Raw genomic sequence first — 16,666 nt, 5'->3', positions numbered from 1 at the left:
CACATGTGGAGGCTGGCTTGCATCTAGCCATACTTAATGGGGAAAAAAACAATTAGCCTCCCTGTTAACAAAGCAGCAGAAGCGGTAAATAATGTTCATTAATGTAAAACCTGTCCATGCAAGTCCGGTCTACGAGAACCCTGATCCAATCTGGTTTGGATGTGTAAGAGTAGGGACAAACCTAAACTATTCATTTCTCAACAACAAAATCCCCCAAGGTCATGCAAAATGAGAGCAAATCGATACAGCAAATTATATGGGTTCAACACTTTTATTGGCGCTTCAAAAAGAATTTAAGAACAAAGACCATGGAAGAAACCCCCCTCCCCCCATATGAGCGATAGTGGTGCACTGGCGGCCCCTGCTGTCCAAAACAGCACACCCAACAAACGTCAAGAGGTTGCTAGGCTAAAGGCAAAGTGCAAGAGGATTTTATCTTATTTACATTTCAAGTCAATAAAATTCTAATTATTAGAAGAGAGAAATATTTACAAGAAGGGAAACCAGAAGAAAGGCATGGCTCAAGTTGACCGTACTTAAAACGGCCAGCATGAAATGATTTATTTCCATCAGTGGCTGAGCTCTTCCATGCCGTGGGCGCTGGGCTTCTTGGTGGAGTTCTGGACCACCCAGGGGTGAGACAGAACCCCTTTTATGGGCAGTCTGTATGCAGGATTGTGCTTCAGCAGGCGAGAAATCAAATCTTTGGCCAGTTCGCTGACGCTGGATTGCGACGGGTACGAGTACTCAACCTGCACCGGGAAACAAGAGATGGCAAAAGATAAAAATGCCACAGGTTAAATAACACACACATAAAACAAATATGGACCTGCCTTATCCCTTATCGACCGCAACCTACAGACGTCTTACGTACCCTGGATATCCTGCGATACGTGTCCTTGTAAGATTGGGTTTCAAATGGTGGTTTCCCGACCAGGAACTCATAGCAAAGCACGCCGAGACTCCACAGATCCACCTTCTCGTCGTGGGTCTTCCCTTCGATCATTTCGGGGGGCAAATAATCCAGTGTTCCGCATAAAGTAGACCTCCTGCACAAGGAAGGACGAGAGATGTGTGTGTGTCAGTCATAGGGCAGCATCACTCACAAAGGTATGGACAAAGGAGCACCTGGACGAGGGCGTGTGGACGGACCAACCGAAGTCGGCGATCTTCAGGTCCCCGTTGGTGCCCAGCAGGAGATTCTCGGGCTTAATGTCCCTGTGGATCACCTTCCTCGAATGGCAGTAGTCCAGGGCATCTGCCAGCTCCATGATGTACTAGAATGGCACAGTGATCATAGCTAGTGAAACATGCAAGGATGTCTTGGATGCTGAAATAAAATAAAACTTACCGTAGCACTGCGATCTTCGGGGAAAAATCCACAGCGCTGCAACTCACCGAAGAGCTCGCCCTTGGGGGCATATTCGAGTATGAGGTACACACGGGAAACGTCATGGAAATAGCCGAAGAGGCGTAGGATGTTGGGGTGCCTGCGCAGAAGCATTTGTATAGTGAGTGCATGACAAATACATTCCAGACCCACCTGCAATAAGGTATTGAAAGCGCATATATATTTTTTCTAAAGTAGTTTCCGGCTCCCACGCGTGTTGAACATTTTAATCATCATCTTAAACTTCACCTTTAATCCACCACACGAGGCTATGTGTACGCTGTTTTTTTTTTCTTTCTCTCACCTGAGATGAGACTGGATCTCCACCTCTCTCCTCAGCTGGTGCTCCACGCCCGCCTTCTCCAGCTGCTTTTTGAAGAGCACCTTCAGGGCCAGGATGAATTTGGTCTGGCGCTCTCTGGCAAGGTAGACGTTGCCAAACTTGCCCTTTCCCAGTGGCCGGCCGATTTCAAAGCTGTCCAAACTCCAACGCTTCCTGCGCCGCCCCAAAACCAAACATGTCTCAACATACAACAATAAATAAACATGGCGTGTTAATGCAAAAAGATGTACTTGGATGACGATGTGTCTGCAGAATCTTTCTTGGCTGGTTCCTCTGACAAAACAAAACGTAGATATTATGGCAATAATAACCTACGCTAGCTAATGGATACATTTGACATGTGCGTACTTTGTGGCATCTCAGGTTTTGCAGCTTCCGTGGCAGTGGCTTCAACAGCAGGTTTTGTCATCCCCAGGTTCACTTTAGGCTCATTCATCATAGGCTGGCTCCGCCGGACAGGAGCTTTGGGCTGCGGATTTGCCGTTGCCGTTTTGACATTCTGATTCTCGGGTTGTGCAGGCTTGGTGGAACTGAGGAGGTGATGCGCAGACTTGCTGTGTTTTAACGGGTGCATTAAGCGCTGAGGCCCATTGGACACTGTCAGAATGCGTTGCGGTTGCTGGGATGGGACTACGAGACGTTTAGAGGCCATATGGGACACGGGGATACGCATTGGTCCATCCTCAGCTCGCTGGAATGAAAGGAAAACACAATGAATCATCAAAAAGAAAAATGTCTTGAGATATCCCTTCCAATTAACCATATTCTATTTTCTATGAGCCATTTTATGATTTTTTTTCCCCTCAGCAAATCACTCGCGCTTCCCAATAAAGTTTCGGAATCGCTTCAGGCTTCTTCCAAGGACCTACAAAACTCTCTTTGCCTTGGCCCCCACCATATAATCACTAACTTGACCCCTGCTTGCATGAAAAATCAAAAACAAAAAATGCCCAAGCACTACTGGAAAGAGCGACATAGGTTGAAAGGAGCAAGAGTAGGAATGTGCATCTGATTTTTTATGTCAATGGATCACCATTTCAGACACTCGTGACAACAGAACATGACAAACCAAGCCTGGAAACAATAGAATTACAAGGCTTGCCTCAAGTCCTGTGAGCCCCAAATGTGGACGGGCCAGTTTGATGTAAATCTGATCCCAAAAAGGCCCTTAAATCACGACAGATTATTTTGGTGGTGTGAATTTAAGTGCTATGCGTAACTGTAGTTGAGACCATGTAAATTTGTTGCGGCCACTTACCTTAATTTCAGTTCTTTCAGTCTTCAGATTGTTTTGTAGTTTGAGCCTGGTATCTGTCTCCATGGTCTGATAGAGGGAACAATCAATATTGTAATATAAAATAATAATGGGCGTCTATTTTGCACATTGTGAACATCGTCGTTTAAAGAAGAGCGACTTCCAGCTAGCCTTAGGCGAATAACATCGCGCAACACAATTACAATAAAGAAAGCTTTTACAGTCACAATGGAGAAATTTGTAAGACTGGCTTTCGCGAATGCGAAATGTAAGCATTTTAAAGTTAACTTAGAGTCAAACTTACCAAAAAGTGTGAAATTTTACGGCGATGGTAGGCAACGTTAACCTAGCTAACGTTACAGTAAAGTGCCCCTGCAGCAAATGTAAGGGTACAAGCGACAAAGTCACAGAAATTGATTTTACTTCCAACGTTTCGAAACCCAGGACAGTATTAGCACTCGTCCATAATAATAATAATCTTTTTTTTTTTTTTCCTTCCTAAAAAGTACAATCTGGAGTCAGGAACGACGACGGCCGCAAAGGTAGCCCCCAGTCGTTTGTTTAATTTCAAAAGTCCCTCGCTTCCGAACCTTTAAAATTGGAATGCATTGCTATTGGCTGAGAGAATAAACTATTTGCCCACCCATTGGCTGACAAAGGTTAGAGACGTGACGTCATAAGAAGGAGCAGAGGGCAGGGGAAAAAAATAAAGAGCTACAGCTACTTGGTGCAGGAAAAAAATGACGTATAGTCAATATGATGACATTAGGGTCACGATTATGATATACTGTTAACAGATTGTGGTTATGTGGCGCAAAACAACACTACGCGAGCGACAGTACGTCAATCTCGCGATACACCGAAATCACGTAGTTTCGAGCTGTCGCTTGGCGCCAGCCGCGCATGCGCGACGCCGACATTACGCGGGGGTTGAATCAAGTAATGGTAGCGTTGCAAAAACTAATATCGCGCCTTAATTGTTGTCGAAAACGACGGTTATCGCTCTTACGGACCTCATAGTATATTTTAGAAGCAAAGTGTATTCAGAAGTTTGTATAAAGCGGTCTGTGGAAGCCCCTCTCAGGACACAGCTATAGAGAGAGAGCGAGGCCGCCATGAAGCTGACGGACAATGTGCTGCGGAGCTTCAGGGTGGCAAAGGTTTTCCGGGAGAACACTGACAAGATCAACTGCTTCGACTTCAGCTCCAATGGAGAGTCGATTATATCGAGCAGCGATGACGATTCGCTCGTGTTGTACGACTGTCAGGAGGGGAAGTAAGTAAGACTGGGTGTTTTGGTAGCTGACGTGCTAAAGCTAGTTAGCAGTAACTGGCGAGGTTGGTCATAGTATTTTTTTATTTTTTAAATCATCCAATGAGTTATTGTAGTTCTTGGATATTAGTGGTTATCTCTTTTGCCACACATTGTGAAGCTCTGGTTCGAATCCCTCCTTTGATTGAGTCAAATGAGATTGTTTACGATCAGCCCAGTGTGTCACCTTTTTGTTGTCTTATGCTTTGTCATTTTCTACATTATGTACAGAACATTGTGTGCAGTAGTGATTGTCTTTAAGTGCTTAATCTTAAGGTCTCTCACCCTAATTGAACTGTTGCAGCCTCTAGTTCCCCCCCTAACCCTTCCATTATAATAATCTTTCTAAAATGTGTTTCCAGACCCAAGAGGACTCTCTACAGTAAAAAGTATGGAGTGGATTTGATCAGGTACACACATGCAGCCAACACAGTGGTCTACAGTTCCAACAAAATCGATGGTATGTTGAAGCCAAATGTCTTTAGTGTGTTTTTTCTTTCTTTTCATGAAGTGTTGCTTATAAGATTCAAGAGTTTTTCAAGAGTTTTTTATTCAGACATGCTAATGGTGAACATATACCATATATCCTCATAAATGACAGCCACCTCTTTCTTTAATAAATGGAAACATGAAGGCCATTCAAAGGTATCATCTGGTAGCCGCAATTTGTGGAAGGTAGATGTAAGAGTGTGTCTCCAGGATGCTCGCCACAAGATTGCTCGCTCTGGTCTGAGGTAGTTGTTTGTACAGTTTTTGGGCCTATGATTGTGCCCCACACTGGAGCTAACTGTACAAATGACTGCCTTGCCCATGTCCGAGCGCACTCATCACCACTGCTCGAGTTTGATTTTGTTCCTTAAATGTGTCATGGATGATGTAATGACCTATGTCACCAATGTTTTTCCATTTTCATCCCCAAAGATACAATCAGATACTTGTCCCTTCACGACAATAAATACATCCGCTATTTCCCAGGCCACAATAAAAGGTGGGAACCGATAGTCGTGTCTTTTTTTTTTTCTCCCCTCCTTCCTTTCGGGCACATTGACTTAATCCACTTGACTGTTGTGTTCAGAGTGACTTCGCTGTCAATGTCTCCCGTGGATGACACCTTCATTTCCGGATCCTTGGATAAAACCATAAGACTGTGGGATCTGCGCTCGCCTAACTGCCAGGTAATCCAGATGTGTTGTGCATATTGTTTTGGGGAAAATTTCAAACATTTCCCATAGGGCTGCACTAATTAAAATGGCACAACTGTATAAATGCTTTTAGAAGTCACCTTTTTCTATTGTGTCCCCTTTAAAGTACCGTCTCACCCACCTGTCATCACATGCAGGGTCTCATGCACCTTCAAGGGAAGCCGGTATGCTCGTTCGATCCGGAGGGCCTCATTTTTGCAGCAGGCATCAATTCAGAAATGGTGAAGCTTTACGATCTGCGGTCATTTGACAAGGTGAGCACACGACAATGCGGCGACGTCGGGCAGCTTCACACTGGGCCTTTACCCTCGGTTGGCAGGGTCCTTTCGCGACCTTCAAGCTGCAGTATGACAGGACGTGCGAGTGGACGGGACTCAAGTTCAGCAACGACGGGAAACTCATTCTCCTCTCCACCAACGGCGGCGCCCTCCGCATCCTCGATGCGTTTAAAGGGGCCGTGCTGCATTCCTTCGGGGTGAGATGGATGAAAACAAGCTGTCAGAGAGCCACTGGTGGAACAATTCCAATCAGTTCATTATTGTGGTTGTACTTTACAGACTCCGAAGTGATCAGCGTCACTAAGTGTTGTGTTTCTCTACCTGCAGGGATACAACAACAATAAAGGGGTCACTCTGGAAGCCTCGTTCACACCCGACTCTCAGTTCGTCGTCATCGGTAAGTTCAACTGTGCAGCCCCTTCCACACAGAAATCCTGCAAAAATGGTGCATGAGAGCGTAATTGATGACAGCATTCAAATTGAATAAAAACACACTGTGCCAACATTTGCTCATAAAGTAATATTTTACAAATCTTTTCATCATTTGCCTACTCTTCCTTGCAGTTTAGGTGTTGTTTCTGGCTGGGCTCGTATTTGAAATTGTTTGTAACGCAGGTTCTGAGGACGGCAAGATCCACATGTGGAACGCCGAGAGCGGCTTGAAGGTGGCTGTACTAGACGGAAAGCACACGGGGCCCATCACATGCCTCCAGTTCAACCCCAAATTCATGACGTTCGCCAGCGCCTGCTCCAACATGGTGAGCGAGAGCCGCGCCATCGTATGTGTTGTGGTACATTAGCAATGCATGGCAGAAGCAATACTAGTTTGTTTGTTCTCAACAGACTGGAGGCAAAACGATTAAGTGTGATGTGCACCTTTGGGGCAAATTTCATAACACGTTTTGAATGCTCGGAAAATACAAATGTGTCTTTTTGAATTATATACGCTTGTCTTTTTAGGCGTTCTGGCTTCCTACCATTGACGACTGAAGTGTGCGGCCAACAGGGGGCGGCATCTCATCCTGTCTTTGTGATCCAATAACTTGTAAATATGTTGTGTGCAGAAGTAGAATGTGTCCATTTTTATTATGTATATTTTTTATTTTATATTAAAAACTTATCTTGGTAATTCTTGGGTGTTTGTTTACTTTTCCTACATTTCTGCTGCTCAATTTTAACATTTCATGACTGGCGGCAGATGATGGGGTATGATATAATTCACAATTTCTTTTTTTTTTTACAGTTTTGGTTACTAGAACACAACAAAATGACATTTTGTAGAAAAAATTAGTGGTGTTTACTGCTGGCTTCCCTTCTTTTGCCTCCAGCTAACAGTGATGTCATCAACATCGGCCATAAAGCAGTTGCTAAAGTCATATTCATGTTTATCTGACAATAACTAAAAACAACACATTTTAACAAGAATCCTTTGCCCTTGAGTCAACCATTATAAATTATAATGACCTGGATGACTGACTGACTACACAGAAATGAAGATAAAAACAATCGTGAACATTGGTAATTATGTAAGCAATTATACATCCCAATGTTTTTAAATTTGGTTCAAAAACACAATATTTCTAATGGAAAAGCTTGTGATTTTACATGTACTACATGACCTGCCCCCCCACTTGTGGTGTTGGGTGCTTTTTTTTTTTTTTTTTCCTACAGGTCAGCACCAAGAGTGGACTTGTCAGTGGGAGCTAAATTTGGTAGTCAGATCATGTTCCCCATCTGTGTGCACACGATACTGTCCCAGTTGCTTGAGCGATGTCCTATCTCGCACACCCATACGGTCCCTGATGCCCCTTACAGCTCTACACTACTTTGACATTTTCAACTTGGCCAAGTAAATCGCAGTAAATAGTTTTTAACTTTCTTGGGACTTGGAGAGACCATTTCTTGGGGCCTGCAAAAGGAGGATCACTCTGCTGCTTGCTTACGACTGCTTGAGTCGCCATGTTTCTAGCCCTGGTGGTGACGCCAGAGCTGAGGGAGTTTCTGGCCCGGGCGAGAGGGGGAGCGCTGCGCCTCATTAAGGTGCGAATACAAGATGGTGAGTGGCCCCACGACAACACACCCCTGGAGTGAATGTTCTATGTTGGTTATGTTTCATTTGCTTTGCTGCAGTTGTTGGTTTTATATCCTTGTCATTGGGCCCTCTTGGAATCTTTACAATCACCAATTTTGCATTTTAGGAGTCCAGATTCCACAATCATGAACTGTCAATTTAAAAAACATGGTGGGTCATATGAGCATTTGAATATATAAATATGAACCATCATGTGGTGACCCCTGGCTATAAGGCACCAAGCCCAAAGTCAAACAACATTCCTTTGCTTTTACATGACATTTAAAAGAAAGTCAAAGTCTGCTTTATTGTCAATTTCTTCACATGCCAAGACACACAAACAAATCAAAATTACGTTCCCACTATCCCACGGTGACAAGACATAGTACACAATATACAATATACTAGGGCAGCCTTATAATAAAATTTTTACTAATATCCATATTAGTAAAACAGAGCAATAAATAGAATAGGCTTCACTAAAGCATCAGTTCCATGGTGCCTTGATTACAGCAGTGCTATAATAGTCTTGCTGGTAATTTCAAAATGGGTTGGTTTTCAGGAAAAAGAACAACAGCCGATGTTATCTGCCTGCACTGAAGGCGGTTGGAACCAACATTTCTAAGAAAAAACCCCCCGAACGATTTAGAGAAGGGAAGGAAAGGGAGGGGGATAAAAGATTTGAAGGGAGCTGCTGAAGTGTGAAGTGGAAAAAGCGGTCAGCGAGGCCAGTGTTGTTATTCATGTAGTGTGTGCATCTGACTCTCACTCATGACTTGCTTTTGTGTACGAGTCCCTTTTAACATCGGTGACACGACTGCTTTAACTTTTATTTGGGTGTGTCATGTGAACCATTTTCTACTGACATGCAATCATTCAAGAGTTTTTTTCCATCCCTGACTCATGATTGACACTTGTGCAATCTAAAGCAGGGATAAGGGCACCAATGACCCAACAAAATCGGCATTCTTTTGATACTTAAAGCTGGTATTGTCACATCTCTAATGTGTTGTCCCTCAGAATAGCAGCTGTGTGCAGGAGACAAGTTAGCAAAGCCAAGCTAGGTAATTAGCTAGGTAGCAATCAGAGACAGACAGGGTAAGAGAGGGAGGGAGAAATAAAATTGTGTACTAAAGAAGCTAAACATAACGTCATCCCACTGGTATGTGTCGTAACGCAAGGTATGTGATGTTTGCCTGGGTTGACTTTCAGAACAGCTGGTGCTGGGGGCCTACAGGGAACCAGAGCAGAGATGGGACCAGGACTACGACCACTTCCTCCTACCTCTGCTGGACCGACAGGAGCCCTGCTATGTGCTCTACCGCCTGGACTCCCACAATGCACTGGGCTTTGAGTGGCTCTTCCTATCCTGGTCACCTGATCAGTCTTCCGTATGTCACAATGGTCATCACCTTTACGATCAACACACTGACAAGAGCAGTCTGATAGAAATTTACAAGGGTTGTACACAAAACTTAATTCACAGGCTACATTCTATCTGCCAGTAAAGGTAATGTCCCTTTGCCGCATAGCATAGCATAGCATAGCATAGCATAGCATAGCATAGCATAGCATAGCATAGCATAGCATAGGTCACACTGTTCTGTGTCTGTCACGCGACACTTTAGAGTGTCAGCACAACAACAAGCAGCTGACTGCATCACAAGCTGTCTTGGCTCTTGGCAATATGAATTCAAAGATATCCTCATTTGGAGCCGCCACTATGAATTATTGATACGGTGGGACGTTACACGATCTAAAGGGACTCTTTCTAATAAATTAACACATTGTATGACTAAAAACATTGGAATAAAAAAACATTCACTGATGTGACCAATGCCAAGTGGAGTTTTTCCTTACTGTGATGACTCAGATTAGCTCAACTAAAACTCCACTTTATATATAAAAGTGCTAATCTTACAATACTTGAGCCTATAATCTTAAAATTGTAATTTTATGATAATTGTTCTCATTACAAAAACAAAACTTCAAATGTAAACAGAATGTGTCAATGGCATGACACGCATACACACACAAAACTCAACGTCACATGTCGCAGTTTTTACAGATGTAAATATGGTCCCGTATGTACGTAGGTCTTGGTCACTTCAGTTCCAACCATGCCGTCTATTTTGTCGAACACTAGTGACGTTTTTGCTTTTAAAGAATTGTCAAAAATCAAAGTTGTGTAATTTAGGGATAGAAAGCTATTTCAAAGCAAAATAAAAGTAGAACACAATGTTTTACTTTGTCGATTCCAAATATTTTTGAATAGCTCTTTTTCTATTTGATCTAAAAACCTGTAATTTAGAGTCCCTGCTTGTTTGCTGTCTCCAGGTCAAAGACAAGATGCTGTATGCTGCTACCCGTGCCATGATCAAAAAGGAGTTTGGTGGTGGCCACGTGAAGTATGAGATTTTTGGAACACTGGAGGTCAGAGTCAATTTGGTTGGCAGCATGCAGCAGTGAGGTGTGTTTAAAAGTAGCTCGTTCGACTGTATCTCTTGCCTGCCCTCCCCATAGGAAGACGTCTGCCTGTCGGGCTACCAGCGTCATGTATCGTCATGCTGCGGTCCTGCCCCGCTCACACTAGCTGAGCAGGAGCTGCAGAGGATCAAGCTCACTGAGGTGAGATGGCAAAATCACTTTGGTGTTTCTGCCATCACTAAAGTATTCATACAATTCAGTTTGACTGAAACCAAATGTGAACAAAGTCAAAGGGGTGTGGATACTTTTGCAAGGCACCCTATGAATGCTGTTTGAGTGAATCATTCTAATAGCTAACGTTCCGCTCTGATTGTTTTTACAGGGCAGAGTCAAACAGGTATGTTTATCATTATCTTTCCCAAACATTTTCATGATATCATCACACCAGATTCATTTTAGCCTTTCCTTGAATTTGACCTAAATCTGTTCTTTGGTAACATTATTAGTAAGATGAGACGTGTGCTTGCTGCCCCCTGCAGGTGACGGCAGAGAACAGCGTGGATAGTAACGCACAAACCCTTCAAGGCCTGGCTTTCCCGCTGCAGGAGACGGCCAGACGAGCCCTCCAGCAACTTGCCCAGAAGCAGATCAACTACATACAGCTGGTCTGCACCACACCACCGCCACTTCTAACGCCATAATAATAGTAAAAAAAAATGAATGACCACATCCTCTTTGTCAGAAACTAGATGTGGAGCGGGAGACCATTGAACTGGTTCATTCCCACCAGACGGAGACGCGGGATTTACCCTGCCGGGTTCCTAAAGACACACCAAGATATCACTTCTTCCTCTACAAACACTCCCATGAAGGCGACTACCTCGAAACCATTGGTACGCCATTATTGAGTCTCATGCTTCATTTGTATTTAGATGGAATGTCTCTCCGTGTGAACCCCCCTGACAACAGGCTTATATATTTAGCAGCAGAAGTCAGACGAGACCAGCCGTCTAAAATAGCCAAGGAGGATGAGACAAACTAGCAGTAATTTGATTTCGGAGAAATTGTTTTTCTTTATTTATTTATCCAAATTTCGTTGTAAAATGACAATAAAGGGCATTCTATTCTATTCTATCCTAAACCACAAGCAGCACGGCGATCATGTCGTTTTAGCATGTCAGCGTTACTGTTCTGAGGATCTGGGTTTGAATCTTGGCTCTGGCACTGGAGTCTAAATTGTCTAAAATTGTGGATGTGAGTGGACAGTATTTGTACGCCCTGCGAGCAGTACAGAGTGTACCTTGTTTCAAAGTCAGTTGAGCCGTGATGACGCTCACAAGGACGATCAGTGTACAAAATGGATTGATGTACATACAATACAATACACCTTTATTCAAACACCACTCGTGGCTTCTTCGAATTGATCGTGGGACGCAATTCAGGAGAATCATAAGATTCAAAAGTACATTATTACAAAGGGCATCCTTTATCCATGGGTCAAGCCACATCATAATGACTTGCGGCATCATGTGTCATTGTTTGCCCATTTAAATTCGCACATAAAATGCAAATGTCAGGAAAAGAACACCAGTTGATCACAGGGCTATTTAAGAGTTTGACACATTTTAAAGTTCTACAAATCTTCTGAAGCACACCTATTAGCTGCCTTGCTTTGTCTTACCGACTCTTAATCACATTTTATAAATAAAAAATATATGCGAAAAGGCAAAGAAGGTAACCGAAGTGATGGTTTGAGCTTTTGTGTCAGTTAAATGTCTGCCATCCTGTTTTGTTAGTTTTCATCTACTCCATGCCTGGATACAACTGCAACATTAAAGAGAGAATGCTCTACTCTAGCTGCAAGAGTCGACTCTTGGAGGACGTGGAGAGAGATTATCGACTGCAGGTTGCTAAAAAGGTAAAAGTACATGGATAGAAAATTCAATTGAGCAACTGAAGGATAAAATTCCTTTGAGGACGCTGAGGTCACATGCTCTGCATTTTTCCTTTTCAAAGAATTTGAAGCTCTAAGAAACATAACGTGCCTTGCAATTTTGTGAAGGATTTTACAAACAAGCCACGCAAAGTGCAGCGCGGCAAATGCATTATATTTTCCTTTTCTCTATTTAGTTGGAAATCGACAGCGGAGATGAGTTGACAGAGGGGTTTCTGTACGAAGAGGTCCATCCCAAGCAGCATGCTTTCAAGCAGGCTTTTGCCAAACCACGCGGCCCCGCAGGCAAGAGGGGACTCAAACGCCTAATTAAAGGCCCGGGCGAGGTCATGCAGGACGGCTAGAGTTGGACAAATCGTACCGCTGAGGTGTTACTCGAGTACTGGCACCTTGTAAAATAACACTGACACCTCGTCAGGCCCGCAACAAAGCGCTCAGTGTCCAATTCCTTGTGGGCACGGGACATCTGTGACATAGTATAGGCTAGTCTCGTTCTATGAATAGTTCAGAATCATATTGGCGTGTTTAATAATATATATTAGTAGCTATTTCTTTCCATACACAAAGGCATTGGGAACGCGCCACAAGTTAAAACAAGTCTTGTTCCTTTACAGAACATGATGAAAAAGGAATTTTACATAGTTAAATAAAAAGTAATTTTGCATACAGGTGATTTGCTAAACAGAGTGAACCCATGTTAGAAAGGTAAAATTATAAAGTAAGATTGAAGTGATTAGCCTACCACCAATCATGTTTGAAGAAAACGCCCTTATGTTTATTCTGAACACAACTAGTATGTGCCAACTAGGATGGAAGTGATAATGGGAAGCCAATCGGTTTCTTTTTTTTTTCTCCATTCTGTTAAACTGTACCCAACAAATAGATGATTTCTTTACAGTTGCACAAAAGAAAAACTGCAGTGGAGTTTTAAATACATTTTTGTACCAGCGATGTTTGTAAAAAAAAAAAAAAAAAAAAAAACGAAACAAAAATGAAATTCCAAATAAAAATGTTTTTACTGTGCTTAAGATGTTCTCACTCAGTGTGCAGCTGTTAAACATATCCATGCATGGATAAGTCAATTATCTTAAAAAAAACTCTGGAAACAAAAGCGACATGCAGTCATAAAGCAGAAGCGAGGCGGCCACGTTGACAGACAACACTGAAGTGAGTTAATAGCACAATTCTGCAGTGTTGTAGCAGCAGCTCAAAGTGCCTGAATACGTGACCATCAAGCCATTAAGAGCTCAGAGATGGATTTTCTGAAACTAGCACTCCTGTATCAGCAGCAATAGCGTCCATTCATAAACTCTCACATACTTCGGCGAAGTAACACTGATAAGAGGTGACGTGGAAAATCACATTTGGCAGCCATCCACCATGTCCGTCCATCCCACCTGCGCTACTATCACACGCACAAGATCATGAAGAACATTGGATTGGACTGAAATTCCCAGAAGTATCAGGAAACGATAAAAAAAAAAAAAGGAGATAGAAGATTAGAAAGCCTCCAATCAATCAGCTTTGAGATATAGAGTCACCACGTCGGCACCATTTATACGTTTGGTCAGATATTATTAAATATCATTCAATTATATTCCATAATTCCACAGTATTCATCATTTAACATTCTTCCATTTTTTACCAATAAATATTTATTAATCAAAACATATTTACAATATTTATTAATTCTCCAGAAATTGCTTCATCTAATCTTTATAATAAGATTTTATAAAGTACAATATTATTAGTGTTACTTTATTTATTTATTTATTTATTTATTGGTGGTGGGGGGTAAATGACATTTAAATTCAACTTAATGGGAAAGGAAGATTTGATATGGGAGTATGAAATGTCAAATAATGCCATTTGATTTGGAGATGGACTGCACCATCCATCCATCCATTTTCTGAACCGCTTAGTCCCCACGGGGGTCGCGGGAGTGCTGGAGCCTATCCCAGCCGTCATCGGGCAGTAGGCGGGGGACACCCCGAACCGGTCGCCAGCCAATCACAGGGCACACAGAGACAAACAACCATTTGCACTCACACCTAGGGACAATTTGGAGTCTTCAATCGGCCTACCAAGCATGTCTTTGGGATGTGGGAGGAAACCGGAGTGCCCGGAGAAAACCCACGCGGGCCCGGGGAGAACATGCAAACTCCACACAGGGAGGGCCGGAGGTGGAATCGAACCCGCACCCTCCTAACTGTGAGGCGGACGTGCTACCCAGTGCGCCACCGAGCCGCCTGGACTGCACCATTCAAGCCATATACAATCAAATGGCAGAAAATATAAAAACAAAAAATGTTTTCCAATATCTACATTTCTAAGAAAACACAACTATCTAATTTCAAGCATGCACAAAACTTCTTACCTTGCGTCACTTTTGCTTCGAGGGAAGTCACACACTCCTCAGATCAGCACAAGCGAGTTCATTGTTGAGTACTGCGGACAAACAAGCATTGATGAAAACATGAGCCAAAAATCTGTCATTCTCCACCTACCTACCAAACATTCACCAATAGCGCCAGTTTTCCCTGAAAAGCACCCAGTTGACTGTGTATATCATTTTTTCCCGCTTCCCTGTTAGAACTCGAAGACAAGCCTTTTTCAGTATTCCTAGAATCTGCTCTTGTGTATTCTGAACACGGAAAAAAAAAATGACAGCTCATATTGTGGCTCCGATTCAATAACAAGACCTTCTAAAGTGCCTGCCGGAAAAATGCCTCAAGGGAAGGAGAATTCCTCGGAATAGGCCGGCTCACATACATGCATATTAATCATCTGGCTAACCGCATTTATGAGGTCAGCTTGACAAGCAGCGCTGCCTGCAAACTACAATTTATTTACTTTACACAAGCTCTGACTGATTTACGTTACAACGTTAATGCTTTTAAGAACTTTTTTTTCCCCTACCTCATATTGTTACATGAGAAAACATATTTGCTTAACTGCATCCGGATAGACAAAAGTCCAGAGGCCTTCTGAGAAGAGAGCTCGCTTCAGGATTTCTAGGAAAGGGTTCCCATTGAGCAGTACTGTATCAGCTCACTCCAGTGCAAATGGCAACGACTCTTAAATAGTTGCATGTGTTGGTGCGAGGCCAATCCACCACATGCGTGTGAGTGGAAATATTTGGGAAAGCTGTTATTTAGAGGGTGTTTCAAGGAAGGTCTTTAAAAAAATGCAAGGGAGTTGTTGTTTTTTGAAAGAAAAAAAAAAAACAGTCAATCTGTGAAGCTTTATTGTTTTGACTGTTCTGACATTTGCCAAACCAAAATTAATAATGGATTTTTTTTTCATAATCGTGATTACCGTAATTTTCGGACTATAAATCGCGTTTTTTTCATAGTTTGGGTGGGGGGGCGACTTATAATAAGGAGCGACTTATATGTGTTTTCTTTCAAAAATTTTCAAAAACAAAAAACAAAAAGTGAAACCGCGATAAACGAACTGCGATGTAGCAAGGGATTACTGTAATTTGAATTTCAAGTGACGTCAGCAGCGCGACGCGGCAGTCGTTTACATAAAGGACAAAGATTCGATCACGGGATGACGAAGGGCCCCACGTACTACCGGCATCATTAGCGGCTTTGTTTCTAAGTGACACGGAGGACGAAGAGTTTGAAGGATTTAAGGATTTGGAGTGACACAGAAGGTTTGAAAAACTATTATGGCTTTTACGCACGCCCGGTCCTACTCTAGGAAGCTCTCTTTCACATCCGTGGATAGAAGTCGGGGGCCGGCGCTCGGCCGGGTGGCTGTCCGGGGACGGTGGATGGGGCTCGGACATGGCTTTTACGCACGCCCGGTCCTACTCTACGGAGCTCTCTTTCACCTCCGTGGATGGAAGTCGGGGGCTGGCGCTCGGCCGGGTGGCTGTCCGGGGACGGTGGATGGGGCTCGGTCATGGCTTTTACGCACGCCCGGTCCTATTCTATGGATCTCTCTTCCACCTCCGTGGCTGGACGTCCACGCCGCCACACGCCTGGAAGTTTCTTTTGTTAAATAAAGACCCGTTTACCAAACCCACGTCTTTCCTTGTACTTTGTTAACGCTACAATACAGTTACATACTAGATCTGTGGAATAACGACGAGGCTGACGTCAGGGCGCACGCGCGGCGTTGTTGACAAAGGACGAGGAATTTGATCAATGGATTTAATGATTTAGAGTGCACAGATGGTTTGATAATATTATTGCTTATATAATAGTTATTTGATATCTAATTTATATATCGTTATATGGGCCTGTGGAATATTTTGAAGTGCAAGCGCCGTCAGCGGCGCGCACCAATTGTTGACATAAAGGACGACCGATGGATTTAATGAATTGGAGTGACACAGATGGTTTTATAAACGTGTTATTTATGTAATAGTTTTTTTTAATAACTCTGAATGTTACGTCAGGCCCGTTCTCAGCTCTTTGTTTG

The 16,666-nt window shown here is 43.1% G+C and overlaps 3 protein-coding genes and 1 long non-coding RNA gene across 7 annotated transcripts; 2 read left to right on the top strand and 2 right to left on the bottom strand.

The window, feature by feature from the left end:
• Nucleotides 1-252: 252 nt before the first annotated feature.
• On the bottom strand, nt 253-5,739 carry aurka (aurora kinase A). 2 transcript variants are annotated; one of them, XM_037252416.1, is made up of 9 exons: nt 5,624-5,739; nt 2,992-3,057; nt 2,082-2,424; nt 1,964-2,006; nt 1,695-1,886; nt 1,352-1,490; nt 1,129-1,277; nt 875-1,049; nt 253-752 (listed from the first exon to the last, which is right to left on the bottom strand). In XM_037252416.1, exons 2-9 carry the CDS (start codon nt 3,052-3,054, stop codon nt 570-572), a joined length of 1,287 nt encoding a protein of 428 aa, XP_037108311.1. In that variant the 5' UTR covers nt 3,055-3,057; nt 5,624-5,739; the 3' UTR covers nt 253-569. The 2 variants fall into 2 exon arrangements, with proteins under 2 accessions (XP_037108311.1, XP_037108310.1); XM_037252415.1 differs by lacking the exon at nt 5,624-5,739 and adding an exon at nt 3,293-3,568.
• On the top strand, nt 4,104-6,907 carry wdr82 (WD repeat domain 82). The gene is made up of 9 exons (XM_037252420.1): nt 4,104-4,264; nt 4,663-4,760; nt 5,222-5,288; nt 5,376-5,475; nt 5,640-5,756; nt 5,822-5,977; nt 6,108-6,177; nt 6,396-6,538; nt 6,741-6,907. The coding sequence occupies exons 1-9, from the start codon at nt 4,104-4,106 to the stop codon at nt 6,768-6,770; spliced, it is 942 nt and encodes a 313-aa protein (XP_037108315.1). The 3' UTR covers nt 6,771-6,907.
• On the bottom strand, nt 5,977-15,363 carry LOC119123377. 2 transcript variants are annotated; one of them, XR_005098039.1, is made up of 3 exons: nt 15,188-15,363; nt 14,610-14,680; nt 5,977-6,214 (listed from the first exon to the last, which is right to left on the bottom strand). It is a non-coding gene; the product is annotated as an uncharacterized LOC119123377 (long non-coding RNA). The 2 variants fall into 2 exon arrangements; XR_005098038.1 differs by lacking the exon at nt 15,188-15,363 and adding an exon at nt 14,744-14,897.
• Nucleotides 7,524-12,798, top strand: LOC119123374 (twinfilin-2). Of its 2 annotated transcripts, none has more exons than XM_037252419.1 (9): nt 7,524-7,836; nt 9,069-9,242; nt 10,189-10,284; nt 10,375-10,479; nt 10,661-10,675; nt 10,818-10,943; nt 11,021-11,171; nt 12,075-12,196; nt 12,409-12,798. In XM_037252419.1, the coding sequence occupies exons 1-9, from the start codon at nt 7,834-7,836 to the stop codon at nt 12,574-12,576; spliced, it is 960 nt and encodes a 319-aa protein (XP_037108314.1). In that variant the 5' UTR covers nt 7,524-7,833; the 3' UTR covers nt 12,577-12,798. The 2 variants fall into 2 exon arrangements, with proteins under 2 accessions (XP_037108314.1, XP_037108313.1); XM_037252418.1 differs by having other exon boundaries at nt 7,525-7,836; nt 9,064-9,242.
• Nucleotides 15,364-16,666: the final 1,303 nt, after the last annotated feature.

Source organism: Syngnathus acus, chromosome 5, assembly GCF_901709675.1.
Source record: "Syngnathus acus chromosome 5, fSynAcu1.2, whole genome shotgun sequence".
Classification (NCBI taxonomy): Eukaryota; Metazoa; Chordata; class Actinopteri; order Syngnathiformes; family Syngnathidae; genus Syngnathus; species Syngnathus acus.
Note: the sequence above shows the minus strand (reverse complement) of the source record. Positions and strands in the feature narration are given on the sequence as shown.